Source organism: Triticum urartu, chromosome 2 (genome assembly GCF_003073215.2).
Source record: "Triticum urartu cultivar G1812 chromosome 2, Tu2.1, whole genome shotgun sequence".
NCBI classification, from domain to species: Eukaryota; Viridiplantae; Streptophyta; class Magnoliopsida; order Poales; family Poaceae; genus Triticum; species Triticum urartu.
The window spans coordinates 153,551,464-153,566,046 of NC_053023.1; the positions used below are offsets into that span (position 1 = coordinate 153,551,464).

The 14,583-nt window shown below is 46.8% G+C and overlaps 2 protein-coding genes across 2 annotated transcripts; one reads left to right on the plus strand and one right to left on the minus strand.

Moving 5' to 3' along the window:
* The first annotated feature begins 2,477 nt into the window (after positions 1–2,477).
* LOC125536486 lies at positions 2,478–4,199 on the plus strand. The gene has a single exon (XM_048699713.1). It carries the CDS (start codon positions 2,577–2,579, stop codon positions 3,567–3,569), a length of 993 nt encoding a protein of 330 aa, XP_048555670.1. The 5' UTR covers positions 2,478–2,576; the 3' UTR covers positions 3,570–4,199.
* LOC125536487 (NADH dehydrogenase [ubiquinone] iron-sulfur protein 4, mitochondrial) lies at positions 4,025–10,374 on the minus strand. The gene is made up of 5 exons (XM_048699715.1): positions 10,070–10,374; positions 9,228–9,316; positions 7,380–7,509; positions 6,313–6,342; positions 4,025–4,307 (listed from the first exon to the last, which is right to left on the minus strand). The coding sequence occupies exons 1-5, from the start codon at positions 10,232–10,234 to the stop codon at positions 4,245–4,247; spliced, it is 477 nt and encodes a 158-aa protein (XP_048555672.1). The 5' UTR covers positions 10,235–10,374; the 3' UTR covers positions 4,025–4,244.
* Positions 10,375–14,583: the final 4,209 nt, after the last annotated feature.

The following is a 14,583-nucleotide window of genomic DNA, read 5'->3' on the forward strand; positions in this document are numbered from 1 at the left end:
TACATAAATAAAATCTATGTCACGTTGGTCGGCATAATTTTCATAAATAATAAATGAACCAATAGTTATAAAGATAATATATATATACCACATCCGAATCATAGACAGGACGAGGGCCGACGGGGGCGGATACCAAAACCATCGCACTATATAAGATGCAATAATAAAAGTAAGAAAATAATACAGGTATCTATGTAAACATACAGGTAAGAATATTTTTCCTTTCAGAAAGAAGATAAGAACAAGAGGCTCACTACGGTGGTGCCGGTGATGAGCTCGGCGCGGGTGATCGACGGCGATGAAGACGGGGACGGGGCGTGACGGACCGCTAAACCTAGACAAATATTATGAAAAATGGAGCTTGGAGGTCGAGCTTGGAGAGGAGAAAGCTTAAGTAGTGTGGCTCGGGCATTCCATCGAACACCTTATGTGCATAGGAGGTGAGCTAGAGCACCACCAAGCCCTCTCCCCATCGGCCAGAGAAAAACAGAGCACTGGGGTGCTCTGCTCGCGAGCGAGGGGTATATATAGGCATCTCATTGGTCCCGGTTGGTGACATGAGTCGGGACTAAAGGGGAGCCTTTGGTCCCGGTTCAGGCAACCAACCGGGACCAATGGGGGTGGGCCAGGAGCGAGGCCCATTGATCCCGGTTCATCCCACCAACCGGGACCAAAAAGTCCAGATGAACCGGGACCAATGGCCCACGTGACCCGGCCGGCCCCCTGGGCTCACGAATCGGGACCAATGCCCACATTGGTCCCGGTTCTGGACTGAACCGGGACTAATGGGCTGACCCGGTCTGGACCAAAGCCCTGTTTTCTACTAGTGCCTTTGTGGTCGAACCAGTTAGTTTCTTTAATAGAAATCAGAAGGGGGTCCTTCTTTCATCAATAAATAAATAAAATGGACCGGAGGAGTATTATTCAGTCACATGAGGTCGCTAGAGCAAAGATTAAATGCGTTGCACGCAGCAGCAAGCATCATAACGGTGGAGTCATGACTTGCAGCTGCACCAGACCCCAGCTGCACCGCACCGCAGCGCACAGGCAGCACCGCCACCGAGCCGAACCATGCATGCCGCGCCTCGCGAGGCACGCTCGCCACTCGCCGGGCGGGAGCGCCTGCCTGCCTCCCTCCCTCCCTCCCCTGCATGCGCTAGCTAGCTAGGGCTGCGCAGCGCAGCGCCGCGCCCGCCAATCGCCGCGCCGCCACTCGTCGCGCCACCTTCCTGTCCGCTCGACACGGCACGCAGCACATGCCGCGCATGCATGCATGCATGCAGAACCGGGGGTTAAATTAAAGTATTCCTACCAGTAGCGTCCAAAGTTTCGGTTCTCGAGTGGGGCCGGCCGGAGGAGAGGACCAAACAGTAGGACATGCGTGTCCCACGTGTAGATCTTTGGCCACTGAGGTTTCATGTGCAAAGGAATACGTAACTACGGACCGTATATGTAGGAGTACGTGCCATGCACTCAAGGTTACCGGTACCAGCTGAAAATAATCCGACAGTTACCGTATGCTAGCACAGAGAGTAGCACTGCACTGTATCTATGGGCCTGTCTAGATTATCTGGACTTGAGTTTGGCTAGGAAACGGACGAGCCATCGGACGTACGCATGGTAGCGTCGTAGGTACGTAATGCGGTGCTGCTGTGCGCCACGTGCTGAGAGTGTTTCGTCACCAGCTTTGATTTCTTTGGACGATAGGGTTAGATCATCATGGATTACTCTCACAAAATTGTACGTATATGTAAAGTCTATGCCTTATGCTCGCCAACACGTGTGGAGATACGCGTACGCTAGGCGGTTTTGGCGTTGGTTGTTGGTGAGCAATGTTACTATTATATATATAACGTATACCATACCTAATACCCCTAGCATTTATATATAAAGATTGGAAAAAGTACTCCCAAGCTATTATCTCAAAGGAACATATATGTGCATAAGCATGTACATGCATGTACGTAACTACATTGCACCTGAACAACAGGATGATACAGGGGACGGGAAAGCAAGCAGTTCCTTAGCACGAAACATCGAGCTAGTCGTGGAAGGAAAAAACGTGAAGGGCTTTTTGGTGGAGTACCAGCACCCGGTTGGCGGCTAATGCCGCAGCATCTGCCAGCGTGACCCCACCCCACGCCCCATGAATGGAGCGGCAGCCAGCCAGCCAGCCAGCCAGTGACCGCGGCGGGACGCGCCACGGGGGACGAGGCGACACGAAGCTTGGAGGCACGCACGGTGCGGCGAACGCGATCGCGCCGCGCATGCAACGGGCCTGCCCGCGCGGTGCCTCCCCCCACTCCGTCACACGCCTGACGCCCCTCTCACTGGACGCCACTGGAATCCACAGCCCCTCCCTCCAAAGCAGCGCGCCCCGCGACTCGCCTCCGCCTACGTGTCGGCCGCGTCCCCGCCCGCTCGCCCACGTACCCCGCGCCTCCCTCCCACGTGCCCCTCCCTCTGCGCGCATCCGATTGGCCGCCCACGCCTTCTTAAGCCGGCACGGCACCGGGACCCAACGCCGTGCCCTCCGTCCACCCCCGTCGGCAGACATCGACTCCTGCGTGCACGCAATGGCCATGGTGCAGCCGGTGGACATGGCCGTCAAGGCCAACGAGATCCTCGCGCGGTTCCGGCCCATCGCGCCCAAGCCCGCCCTGCCGGCGTCGCCGGCGCAGGCGCAGGCGATCGACGGCGCCGCCGCCCGCGTGCTCTGCCACCTGCAGAGCAGGCCGTGCCGCGCAAGGAAGCGCGGGCGCCCGAGCGCCGTGCCGGTGTCCGCGCCGGCCGCTGCCGCCAAGAGGAAGAGGGCGGCGTACCCGGTGCCGCTCCGATGCGCGGCGGCGGCGGCCACCGACGCGGTGGTGTCCACCGCGACGAGGGCCTATGTGTCCGTGCCGGGCAGTGCATGCATGCCGTTTGCGTCGCTGCCGCCGGCGACCGCGAGTACCGGCGGGAATCTGACGATGCTCTCGACCATGGTGGCGGGCGATGAGGAGGAGGAGGAGGAGGAGAGGGATATCCCCGTGGAGCGCGACCTGCTGCGGAAGCTGCTGGAGCCCAAGGTGATCTCGCCGCGGGCGATGCGCCCCGTGGGATCCACCATCCACGTCGAATCCATCGTCCACGGCGCCGTCGACGCGGCCAGCAGCACGGCCACCTCGAAGACGGCGGAGGAGGTGGAGGCGGAGGTGGAGACCGACGCGCTGCCGGCGGTCGTCACGGACTCGAGCAACCGCGTCCGGCTGGTGAACGACGCGTACAAGGAGATGGTGGGCGCGCCCGAGTGCCTGTGGCTCGGCGCGGTGGCCGCGTCGAGGAGGATCAGCGGGGAGGTGGCGCTGGTGGTGGCCGAGCAGGCGACGCTGCCGGAGTCCCCAGGGGGGTTCTCGTGCACGGCGAAGATCGAGTGGGAGTGCGGCGGCGGCGAGCGGGCTTCCATCCATGCAGCGTGCGACGTCAGCCGGCTGCAGTGCGAGTACAGGCACTACCTCTTCGCCTGGAGGTTTCGGGCCGCCGATGCATCATCGCCCGCCGACAGCCACCGCGCCGGCGGCGAAGCATGAGACACTCAGGATCCGAGCTGCGTGCGAAACCAAGTGCACAGGTCATAGATTAAGGTGCATGTTTTGTTACTGTTAAACCACTAGGTTAAGGTGCATGTTTAGTGGTACTGGTAAACCTAGGTGAACTGTTTCCTCTTTTGGGAAGCCTGCATGGTGCATGCCCGGGTTCTAAAGTACATATGATGTTGACCGGACAATGCAAGGGAAAAATATGACGTGTGCTTTGGTGAATTGCACTTCTCCTGGCGTGTTCTGAGCTAGTGAGCTTCTTGTACTCCATTTGATAATGACTGGTGATTGCCTACGCATGTAGGGACAGGGCAGGATGTATAAAAGCCTAGCCACAGACTGGCCGCAGTCACGATCTGCCTGGCCTTCTTTGCGTGCACTAAGTTGACAAATATAGTAGCCAAGAAATTCTAAGTTGACAAATATAGTAGCCAAGAAATTCTGTGTGAACGGGAATGAACATTTTACCCTGTAAAAAAGGGAGTTAACAAACATTTTGATGAGATGAGCGACAGGTTCAGTTGCAATGCGTGCTTATTACACGTTTGATGGAGACATGTTCTAGCTCATATTGCACGACAGGTATTGAACAAAGTGAAATCAGCACGAGCGGCAGAGGAAAACAACATCTTATGAAAATCTCCAGACAACATACAAATCCACAGCTTAGGCTGCTTCCTCCGTCTTCGGGGGGCCCTTCCACTTGAAGTTCTCTGCGTACGTTTTGGGCTGCATGATTAAATATCAACCGTTAATTACAAAGTATAACAACCAATCCAATCCTGTAAATACACAACTATACAAAGAGATGGCAAAATTATATTATACACCCTTCATCCGGAAATACTTGTAATCAAAATGAATAAAAGGGGATATATCTAGATGTATTTTAGTTCTAGATACATTTCTTTTTATCCATTTTGATGACAACTATTTTCGGACCAAGGGAGTACCAAAGTATCGTGTTAGTTCCATGAATGAAAAGACGATCTATTTTTGCCATTTCAAAGCAGGGTAAACAAACTATAATTAAGCAGATTCTAGAACATGTAAATATTTAGTGTAGAGTTGTAATCCCATATATTCTTTAGGGCCTGTTTGGACTGGAGGTATCCGTACGAGCTTCGGTACTTGGTTCAAATTTAAACTAAATACTGAAAGTATACTCTTCTTCCAAACTGGCCCTTAATCTTTCTGTACGAATCCGATGTCTTTTGTTGAAGTAGCTCACTTGTATGTGACTGACTCTAGAGAACCATATAACAGAATTGCTATCATAAACCTCAAATCCCTGGTAATATAGTTGCGTTAGTTGCGATAGCTAAGTCAAATCCTTTGCCAGGGGATATGACGAGTGCACACACGGTGATAGAACTGCCAAAACAGTAGTCTCCTTGCATCAGTGGGAACATCGGTTCAAACAGTATGGCAGCCAGTACTGACTAGCTTACCCTCATCGAGTTGCTAGTAACAAAAAGATAAGGGTCAAGTACTCTGTCTCTGGTCAAGTGCACATTCGATGTACTCCTAAAGTTGATGTCAGTTTTGGCTTCTCTCTACGACCTTTGACTTCTAAGTCCTGAGAACTAATGGAGAACCCGAACCAATGTCTGGCTAGTTTTCATGGATGAGATGAGCGCCTTCAGTTCAGAGTGCCCGTCTGCCGGAGACACGAATAATGTGAAGGTCAACAAATTTGGTCAGGCGCTGTGACAAAGAAGCAACGGGCTACCCATTAAGTCCAGTGTCCTCCGTCATGGGGTATTCGCAGACTCCCGGTGCTCAAGGACAGAAAACCGAATCTTAAAAATCGCACAAAGTTCCGAAAACAGGTCATGGCATTGACTTTATTAAGACGTAAATTTTCAAATCCAAATCTAAAACAGTTTAAAAACACAAAAAGAACAAATACAGTGTTTATAGTGTACTGATAATGTGCCGAATTCAAAACCCAGTTTGAACTAGCTACTATTCAGAGGTGGATTAGTCTCTTGTTTTTGGAGTAACTGGTCAAATTTGGATCAAATTTTGTGAGACACTAGATGCTCTTACATGGGGTGTCTCAACAGCGTGTTGTTTCTCAGAATTTTTGGCGGTTTCTAGAAAGGAAAAAACACTTGGGTGCACAGGGAGTACGTAAATTCTCCCGTCCTGCCTTGTCCACACATTTCCGTCCTTTATTGACCCCAAGTTGGTCTTCACCCATTACCATGACATTTCATTCTCCCTTACCTCTAATATCCCAAGATGCCCCTGGCACCATTGCCCTCCACCCCGTAGGTGGCAATACCCAAGACACCGCCCTCACATCCACCTTCCATATATGCCATAATTCCATCTCCACATCATTTCCCATAGTATAATGGACTGACATACTAATTTATCGCATCTAACATGGATTGCATTACTTGCGGAGTTACGCGCACTAAGTGCTTACCATCAAAATCATCTCCAATGTTTTCCTTTACCAGCAGATTTTACTCGCTTTCTTGCTTACAACTCAATGTTAAATACTTCCTATGACGATATGTCCATGTTGTATTGGGAAAACAACTCAAAAGTGTGCAAGCACACATTGAAAGCGATGATACATGTAAACACAAACAGATTTAAAAGACATGTAGGATATACAGAAAGGTGTATTCAGTTTTTTTTAAGATGCAAGATATGAACTGTGTAAAGCAGGAAGATGCATTAACCAAGTCAAAACAAAGGATATGTAGGATATACAGACCTTCAGAAGAGGTGTATGGCGCTTCCTAACCTGCAAAAGGATAGATATAAATGTAAGTATACAATTCTCATTTTCAAAGAAATATAAAAGGCGCATTCCAAGAAGAATGTGTTATCAAATAATACTACACAACAGCGCAAGGAGATTCAACTCAACATACATTTTACTCCAGAAATAGACTTGAAAAATGTTTATGACAGCTTCAGCTAAAAAATGTCCTTGCAAAGTACTCCCTCCGTTCCGAATTACTTGTCTTAGATTTGTCTAGATACGGATGTATCTAGCACTAAAATGAGTCTAGATACATCCGTATCTAGACAAATCCAAGACAAGTAATTTAGAACGGAGGGAGTAACACCAAAACCCTCGGTGTCGCTAAAGTTGGAAAGAATACACTGAGCCCATAGATGACAACCTCTAGCTCTAATGGGTTTCAGAGATAAGGAAGATATAAAAGTTTGACTTCTAGTAGACATAATTTATAGCATATCTCCCAAGACATATAAACGATATATCAAAACATTTAATAGCAATCTAATCAAACAACTGACCTTTAAGGCATGTGGCATAAATGATAAATTTCAATGCAGAACAGATGAGAGGTAACTTGCGGAGAAAAGAATTTCAGCTAAATTAATTGAGCAAAATGACCAAGATAAGAACTATTCAGTAAAAATTTCGAGGAGGCATCAACAGGCAGCAGCTGAGACATACTTAAATGCCTATTTATCAAGAACAAGGACTTCACAGTTACTGGAAAATAAACTTCATACGGAGTATATGACTAGCATAAAATCTATCTCTATATGTACTTCATCAGATAGGCCTAGCCCAGTTTGGAAATGCACCTATGGGATGATGGGAACCCTTTACGACCTGCCCAGCTTGAACATTTTAATTAGAAGAAGAATCAAGAATTGAATTATCCTAGATGTTCAAAAGTGTAACAATCATTGTTTGATCTTCCAAATATTCCTGAAATTCCAGTCCTGAATAGAACATCTTATTTGCCAAGTCAACTTATCTACCAGAATACCAGTGAGGGGGGACAAGAGTCAAAGACCCACCACATATTCCCATCCGTGTTTTTCAGCAAATGCCTTCGCTGATTCGGCACTGTCAAACGTAAGTCCAGCTTCACCAACATTAGCATACGGATCACCAGTCGATGTCCATCCCATCAATGGGTTCTCCCACCTATCACGAATTCAAATGTTAGAACCAGTTTCTCAAAAGAAAAAGAAGATATTTTAAAAGGAATAGTATCTGATAGTATTAGTTTGCTAACCAAACCCTAATCCACAGAAACGAGTGATGAACATGCCAAACGGAATAACTGCATGAGCCGTGACATGAGCCACACAAAAAAGGACACGCTAACACCTCAACAAAGAGACCTGCTCAATCGGAGGTAAAAAAAATCAGCTGTGGGCTTTAATGCTGTCACGGTATAATAATCAGTGGAACCTCTAAACACCCAGCACAAATAGGTACAGGATGCATTCTCCATGGTTTACAGTTAGCACTTAGCAACAATCACAAAGAAAAAGAGGGAGAAAATAAACTGTAGCAGTGTCCAGATTATTTCCTTAGTTTCTGAGTGCAGATTCTAAATGAACTTTCAAGTACATTCCAATCAGGCTACTGAAAGTCTGAAACATAAATGACCTGCAGCAGCAGTGACAGAGCAGTCTTTTCATGTTCTTATCCTCAATCAAGGTAATACACCAGAGGTTTCAAATATTAATTGTGAGACATAACAAGTAAAAGAGCGCAGATATGGCATCCAGTGCCCCTGGTAGAACCAAAACCCATTACATAATTTTATGGTACTACTACACATGTAGAGCACTTCCATAATACATATAATAAATATAGAAGGAACTCCTCACATGTCATTCTCGTTTAAGTTCAACAAATAAGAACCAATAACCCTGGGCCTCATCAATTCTTCATAAACATTACTCCCTCTGGTCCAAAATAAGTGTCGCAGTTTTGAACTAGGCGTTAGTTCAAAATTCCAACACTTATTATGGATCGGAGGTAATCAGTGAGATATGGTATAGTCACAGGTATAATCACATCTTTCATCAAGTTGATTGTTCATTCAAACTTACCAAAAGTGAGGTGATTGCAAAGAACAATTGTTCAATAGATATACTCATTCTGATAATATCTATGATACGGATTTGTGCTTGCATAGGTGGACTCCCACCATTTCAACCATTGAATGGGCCTGGAGATCTGGCATATTCACTAACTGCACACTCATAGCCATAGCAATGAGAGAATGTGCACAGAACTCAAGGCAAATTCAGTGGTTGAGAAGTGGTAGTATTATATATGAGTGCCTCGATAAATACCAATACCTACCACTGAGCTAAGATTATACTCCCTCCGTTCCTAAATATTTGTCTTTTTAGGGATTTCAAATGAACTACCACATACGGATGTATATAGACATATTTTAGAGTGTAGATTCACTCATTTTGCTCCGTATGTAGTCACTTGTTGAAATCTCTAGAAAGACAAATATTTAGGAACAGAGGGAGTAGTAACCCAAAGCAAAACTGCACAGGCATGATGTATAAGAACATTCGTTAGTTAGCTAGAACTGCAGTCTAGCTGCACAAGCAGGCAAGTAGTAGCCTAGTACCTCGGTCACTGATAGTTTGAACTATTAACTGCCTCATGTGAGTGCTAGTTTGTTATTGACAGAAGCACATTTGTAGTTTTGATCTGCTTGAAAGCTAGGTTTTGAATTTAAAATTTTAAATCTAGGTTAAATTTACATGAGGCTTATTTTAATTTCGTTTTATTTTGAGGTAGCCCTTCTGACAGCATCACAGGCTTTTGGGATGTATGACCCGTGAGAAAGAACAAGATTAACGAACAAAGTACAACAAGAAACATACTTTTGGGTTGACACGAAATTGATTTTCCACCTCCCGACTTTGCCAGAACCTTGCTGAGATGCAGTCCTAGCTGGTGAATAGATCAGAACCTGCTTGATCACAAGGATAAGGTGACCATTTGAGAAGGGGCAAAAAGGATGAAATAAAAACAACTTGGGCTTTAGCACCAATCCTCTGAAAGTGAAATCGTGAAATAAAATCAGGTATTTAGGCTTTACAGTTTAGGACCTATCCTTCTGAAAGTTTGATAACTAGCATATAACCCATCATACCGCAAACACCGAAGATACAGTTTCTGACCCAAAACTGTCAACTCCCATTCAAATATTCTTGGAGGCAAACATATAACTGACGACTGTGGACAATGCACAAATCTTTTCCAAGGTCTAAACTACGGCAGAATACAAAGCAAACTAGGATCATTTATCCAAAGTCACAGAGCGCAAGGAGAATTGCTGCCCTTGACCTCTCTCTCTCTCTACCCATTTTTCATTTTCCCAGATATAAGTCTCTCATCCGAATCCCCCAAGATGGTCAAACACACTTTGCCTCATATCATCATTGGGTTGGAAATTCGGTATAATCTATGCGGGGGAACCCAAACTCCCACACATTCCTCCTCACCACAGCTGTGACCAATTGAAAGATACCTACTACCGATAAATTCGCATTTCGATCAAATCCAAACTCCAACCACAACTAACGCATAGACACATCGCCTCGATGCCTATAACAACCTAAAATGCTTGAAGCCCGAACATTTCGAAAGATGCCCACACAGATCCACCTGATATAAACCTATCGCAACGAAAGTGAAGCAGGGAAGGTCGAGGGAACGTTACCTTGCGGCGGAGGTGCTCCTCGGGGATCCCGGAGACCATGCCGATCTCCCCGGGCTTGATCTCCACGAGGGCATCGGAGGCCTCCGCGGAGAGCATCCGTGCCGGCGTAGGCGAGAGCAGGGCCCGGCCGAGGGAGGGGAAGACCCGCCGGAGTGGGGCGGCCATCGCGTCGGAGCCGTGCGCCGGAGAGAGGTGGGGGCGAAAGGAGAGAGATGCGGGGGAGGAGCTTCGGAGCAGACGGCCTGCAAATGTGCGATCAGGCCGCACCGAGATTATGATGAGCCCAGAGTAGGGTGTCCATTGCTCTCTGGGCTCGGCCATTGGGCCCTGTAGAGCGTTATCGTACAGGCCTACGCCATCAAAAAATGTTAATCCCCTAAAAAAATCAAAAAATGTTAATACCCCTAAAAAATCAAAAAAAATACCCCTAAAAAAATCAATAGTTACTTTTGAAGGTAGAGCTACGAATACATAAGGAGGCCAGATGCCGGGCAAGAATCACCCCACTTCGCCGCTCCCCATCTCTTCCTTCCACCATTTTCTCCACCCTTTCAATGATGTCCGACGATCAGAAAGAGCAGTTCTCCGGTATAAAAGTCGGCTGGGTGGCCAACCGAGTCAGCCGGATATGAGTGAGGTAGCTCGTTGCTCCACCTCCCTCGCCAAGCCCGATGGAGCAAGTTGTTGTCCCAAGCTGGCGCGTGCTTCAGCAACTCGCTACTCCAGGCCAGGTCGCGGTACCGCGCCTCCCGTCCCAGGCCAGCTCACGGTACCACGCCTCCCGTGTGTGCGACCACGCCATCCGCCGACAACGCATGTGTAGCGGCGTGCTGTCGGTTGCTAGGACATCGACGAGGTGACGGCCAACACATCCGCACCGGCTGCCATCATCGAGGAGAAGTAGAATGATACGTCTCCAATGTATCTATAATTTTTTATTGTTCCATGCTATTGTATTATCAACCTTGAATGTTTTATATGCATTTATATGCTATTTTATATAATTTTTGGGACTAACCTATTAACCTAGAGCCCAATGCCAGTTTCTGTTTTTCCTTGTTTTTTAGTACACGGAAAAGGAAAACCAAAAGGAGTCCAATTGACCTGAAATTTCATGGAGATTATTCTTGGACCAGAAGAAGCCCACGGAGTACCGGAGATGGGCCAGAAGAATCCTGAGGCACCCACGAGGGTGGGTGCACGCCCCCCTACCTCATGGCCGCCTCGGGGACCCCCCTGCCTTGTTCCCGACTCCAACACCTCTTATATATATACCCAAACTTCCAGAAGGAAACCTAGATCGGGAGTTCCGCCGCCGCAAGCTTGTGTAGCCACCGAAAACCAATCTAGACTTGTTCCGGCACCCTGTCGGATGGGGGAATCCCTCTCCGGTGGCCATCTTCATCATCCCGACGCTCTCCATGATGAGGAGGGAGTACTTCACCCTTGGGGCTGAGGGTATGTACTAGTAGCTATGTGTTTGATCTCTCTCTCTCTCTCTATCTCGTGTTCTTAATTTGGCATAATCTTGATGTATCGCGAGCTTTGCTATTATAGTTGGATCTTATAATGTTTCTCCCCCTCTACTCTCTTGTAATGGATTGAGTTTTTCCTTTGAAGTTATCTTATCGGATTGAGTCTTTAAGGATTTGAGAACACTTGATGTATGTTTTGCGTGGGATACCCGTGGTGACAATGGGGTATTCTATTGATCCACTTGATGTATGTTTTGGTGATCAACTTGCAGGTTCCGTGACCTTGGGAATCTATGCATAGGGGTTGGCACGCGTTTTCGTCTTGACTCTTCGGTAGAAACTTTGGGGCACTCTTTGAAGTTCTTTGTGTTGGATGAATAGATGAATCTGAGATTGTGTGATACATATCGTATAATCATACCCACGGATACTTGAGGTGACATTGGAGTATCTAGATGACATTAGGGTTTTGGTTGATTTGTGTCTTAAGGTGTTATTCTAATACGAACTCTATGATAGATTGAATGGAAAGAATAGCTTCGTGTTATTTTACTACGGACTCTTGAATAGATCGATCAGAAAGGATAACTTTGAGGTGGTTTCGTACCCTAAAATAATCTCTTTGTTTGTTCTTCGCTATTAGTTACTTTGGAGTGACTCTTTGTTGCATGTTGAGGAATAGTTATATGATCCAATTATGTTATTATTGTTGAGAAAACTTGCACTAATGAAAGTATAAACCCTAGGCCTTGTTTTCTAGCATTGCAAAACCGTTTTCGCTCACTTTTATCATTAGTTACCTTGCTGTTTTTATATTTTCAGATTACAAAAACCTATATCTACCATCCATATTGCATTTGTATCACCATCTCTTCGCCGAACTAGTGCACCTATACAATTTACCATTGTACTGGATGTGTTGGGGACACAAGAGACTCTTTATTATTTGGTTGCAGGGTTGTTTGAGAGAGACCATCTTCATCCTACGCCTCCCACGGATTGATAAACCTTAGGTCATCCACTTGAGGCAAATTTGCTACTGTCCTACAAACCTCTGCACTTGGAGGCCCAACAACGTCTACAAGAAAGAAGGTTGTTTAGTAGACATCATGCTCTTTTCTGGCGCCGTTGCCGGGGAGGTGAGTGCTTGACGGTATATCTTTAGATCTTGCAATCAAATCTTTTAGTTTCTTGTCCTATCACTAGTTTAGTTTATAAAATAAACTACAAAAAATGGAATTGAGGGTATCTCAAATGCTTCATCTTTTTAATATCTTTCATGAAAATAAGGGTTTTGATAATTGTGCCAAAATGCTAGAAGAATACAATCAAGGTCCGACTACGAAACCAACATAAATAAAGACAACCCCAAATGCTAGATCCTCGATCGACCCGACTGGGCTCCACTACTGATCAATAGGAAACGAAACAACACAACGAACAAGATCTTCAATGAGCTCCCACTTGAGCTCGGTTGCATCATCTGCACTGGTATCATCGGCACCTGCAACTGTTTGGAAGTATCTGTGAGTCACAAGGACTCAGCAATCTCACACCCGCGAGATCAAGACTATTTAAGCTTATGGGTAGGAAAAGGTAGTGAGGTGGAGCTGCAGCAAGCACTAGCATATATGGTGGCTAACATACGCAAGTAAGAGCGACAAGAGAAGCAAGGCAACGGTCGTGAACTAGAAGTGATCAAGAAGTGATTCTAAAACTACTTACGTTCAAGCATAACACAAGAACCGTGTTCACTTCCCGGACTCCGTCGAAAAGAGACCATCACGGCTACACACGCGGTTGATGCATTTTAATTAAGTTAAGTTTCAAGTTCTCTACAACCGGACATTAACAAATTCCCATCTGCCCATAACCGCGGGCACGGCTTTCGAAAGTTCAAACCCTACAGGGGTGTCCCAACTTAGCCCATCACAAGCTCTCACGGTCAACGAAGGATATTCCTTCTCCCAGGAAGACCCGATCAGACTCGGAATCCCGGTTACAAGACATTTCGACAATGGTAAAACAAGACCAGCAAAGCCGCCCGATGTGCCGACAATCGTGATAGGAGCTGCACATATCTCGTTCTCAGGGCAACACCGGATGAGACATCCTACGAGTAAAACCAAACCTCAAGTTTCCCCGAGGTGGCCCCGCAGTCTACTCGGTTCGGACCAACACTTAGACAAGCACTGGCCCGGGGGGGTTAAAATAAAGATGACCCTCGGGCTCCGGAAACCCAAGGGAAAAAGGCTAGGTGAGGCAAATGTAAAACCAAGGTTGGGCCTTGCTGGAGGAGTTTTATTCAAAGCGAACTGTCAAGGGGTCCCCATAACACCCAACCGCGTAAGGAACGCAAAATTAAGGAACATAACACCGGTATGATGGAAACTAGGGCAGCAAGAGTGGAACAAAACACCAGGCATAAGACCGAGCCTTCCACCCTTTACCAAGTATATAGATGCATTAATTAAAATAAGAGATATGTGTAACGCCCTCGATGTGGCTATATCTCCCACGTGTCGAAGCACGACTTAGAGGCATAACCGCATTGAAAGCAATGTCGCAAGTGAGGTAATCTTCACACAACCCATGTAATACATAAGGGAAAGAGATACATAGTTGGCTTACAATTGCCACTTCACACAATACATGAATAAAGCATTACATCATCCAGTTACACACAAGGTCCGACTATGGAACCAAAATAAAAGAAGACTACCCCAAATGCTACACAGATCCCCGATCATCCCAACTGGGCTCCACTACTGATCAACTGGAACGAAACAAAACAAAGGACATGATCTTCATCGAGCTCCTCCTGAGCTCGGTTGCGTCACCTGCACGGTATCATCGGCACCTGCAAACTGGGTTTGGAAGTATCTGTGAGTCACGGGGACTCGGCAATCTCACACCCTCGCGATCAAGACTATTTAATCTTATAGGTAGGGTAAAAGGTATGAGGTGGAGCTGCATCAAGCGACTAGCATATATGGTGGCTAAACATACGCAAATGAGAGCGAGAAGAGAAGGCAAAAG

Excerpts from the sequence above, each read along its gene's own strand:
- LOC125536486 (XM_048699713.1), top strand. The coding sequence starts at position 2,577 with ATGGCCATGGTGCAGCCGGTGGACATGGCCGTCAAGGCCAACGAGATC.
- LOC125536487 (XM_048699715.1), bottom strand. The coding sequence starts at position 10,234 with ATGGCCGCCCCACTCCGGCGGGTCTTCCCCTCCCTCGGCCGGGCCCTG. Across the intron at positions 9,317-10,069 it reads AGGAGCACCTCCGCCGCAAG|GTTCTGATCTATTCACCAGC; the intron begins GTAACGTTCCCT and ends GTGATCAAGCAG. Across the intron at positions 7,510-9,227 it reads AATTTCGTGTCAACCCAAAA|GTGGGAGAACCCATTGATGG; the intron begins GTATGTTTCTTG and ends AATTCGTGATAG.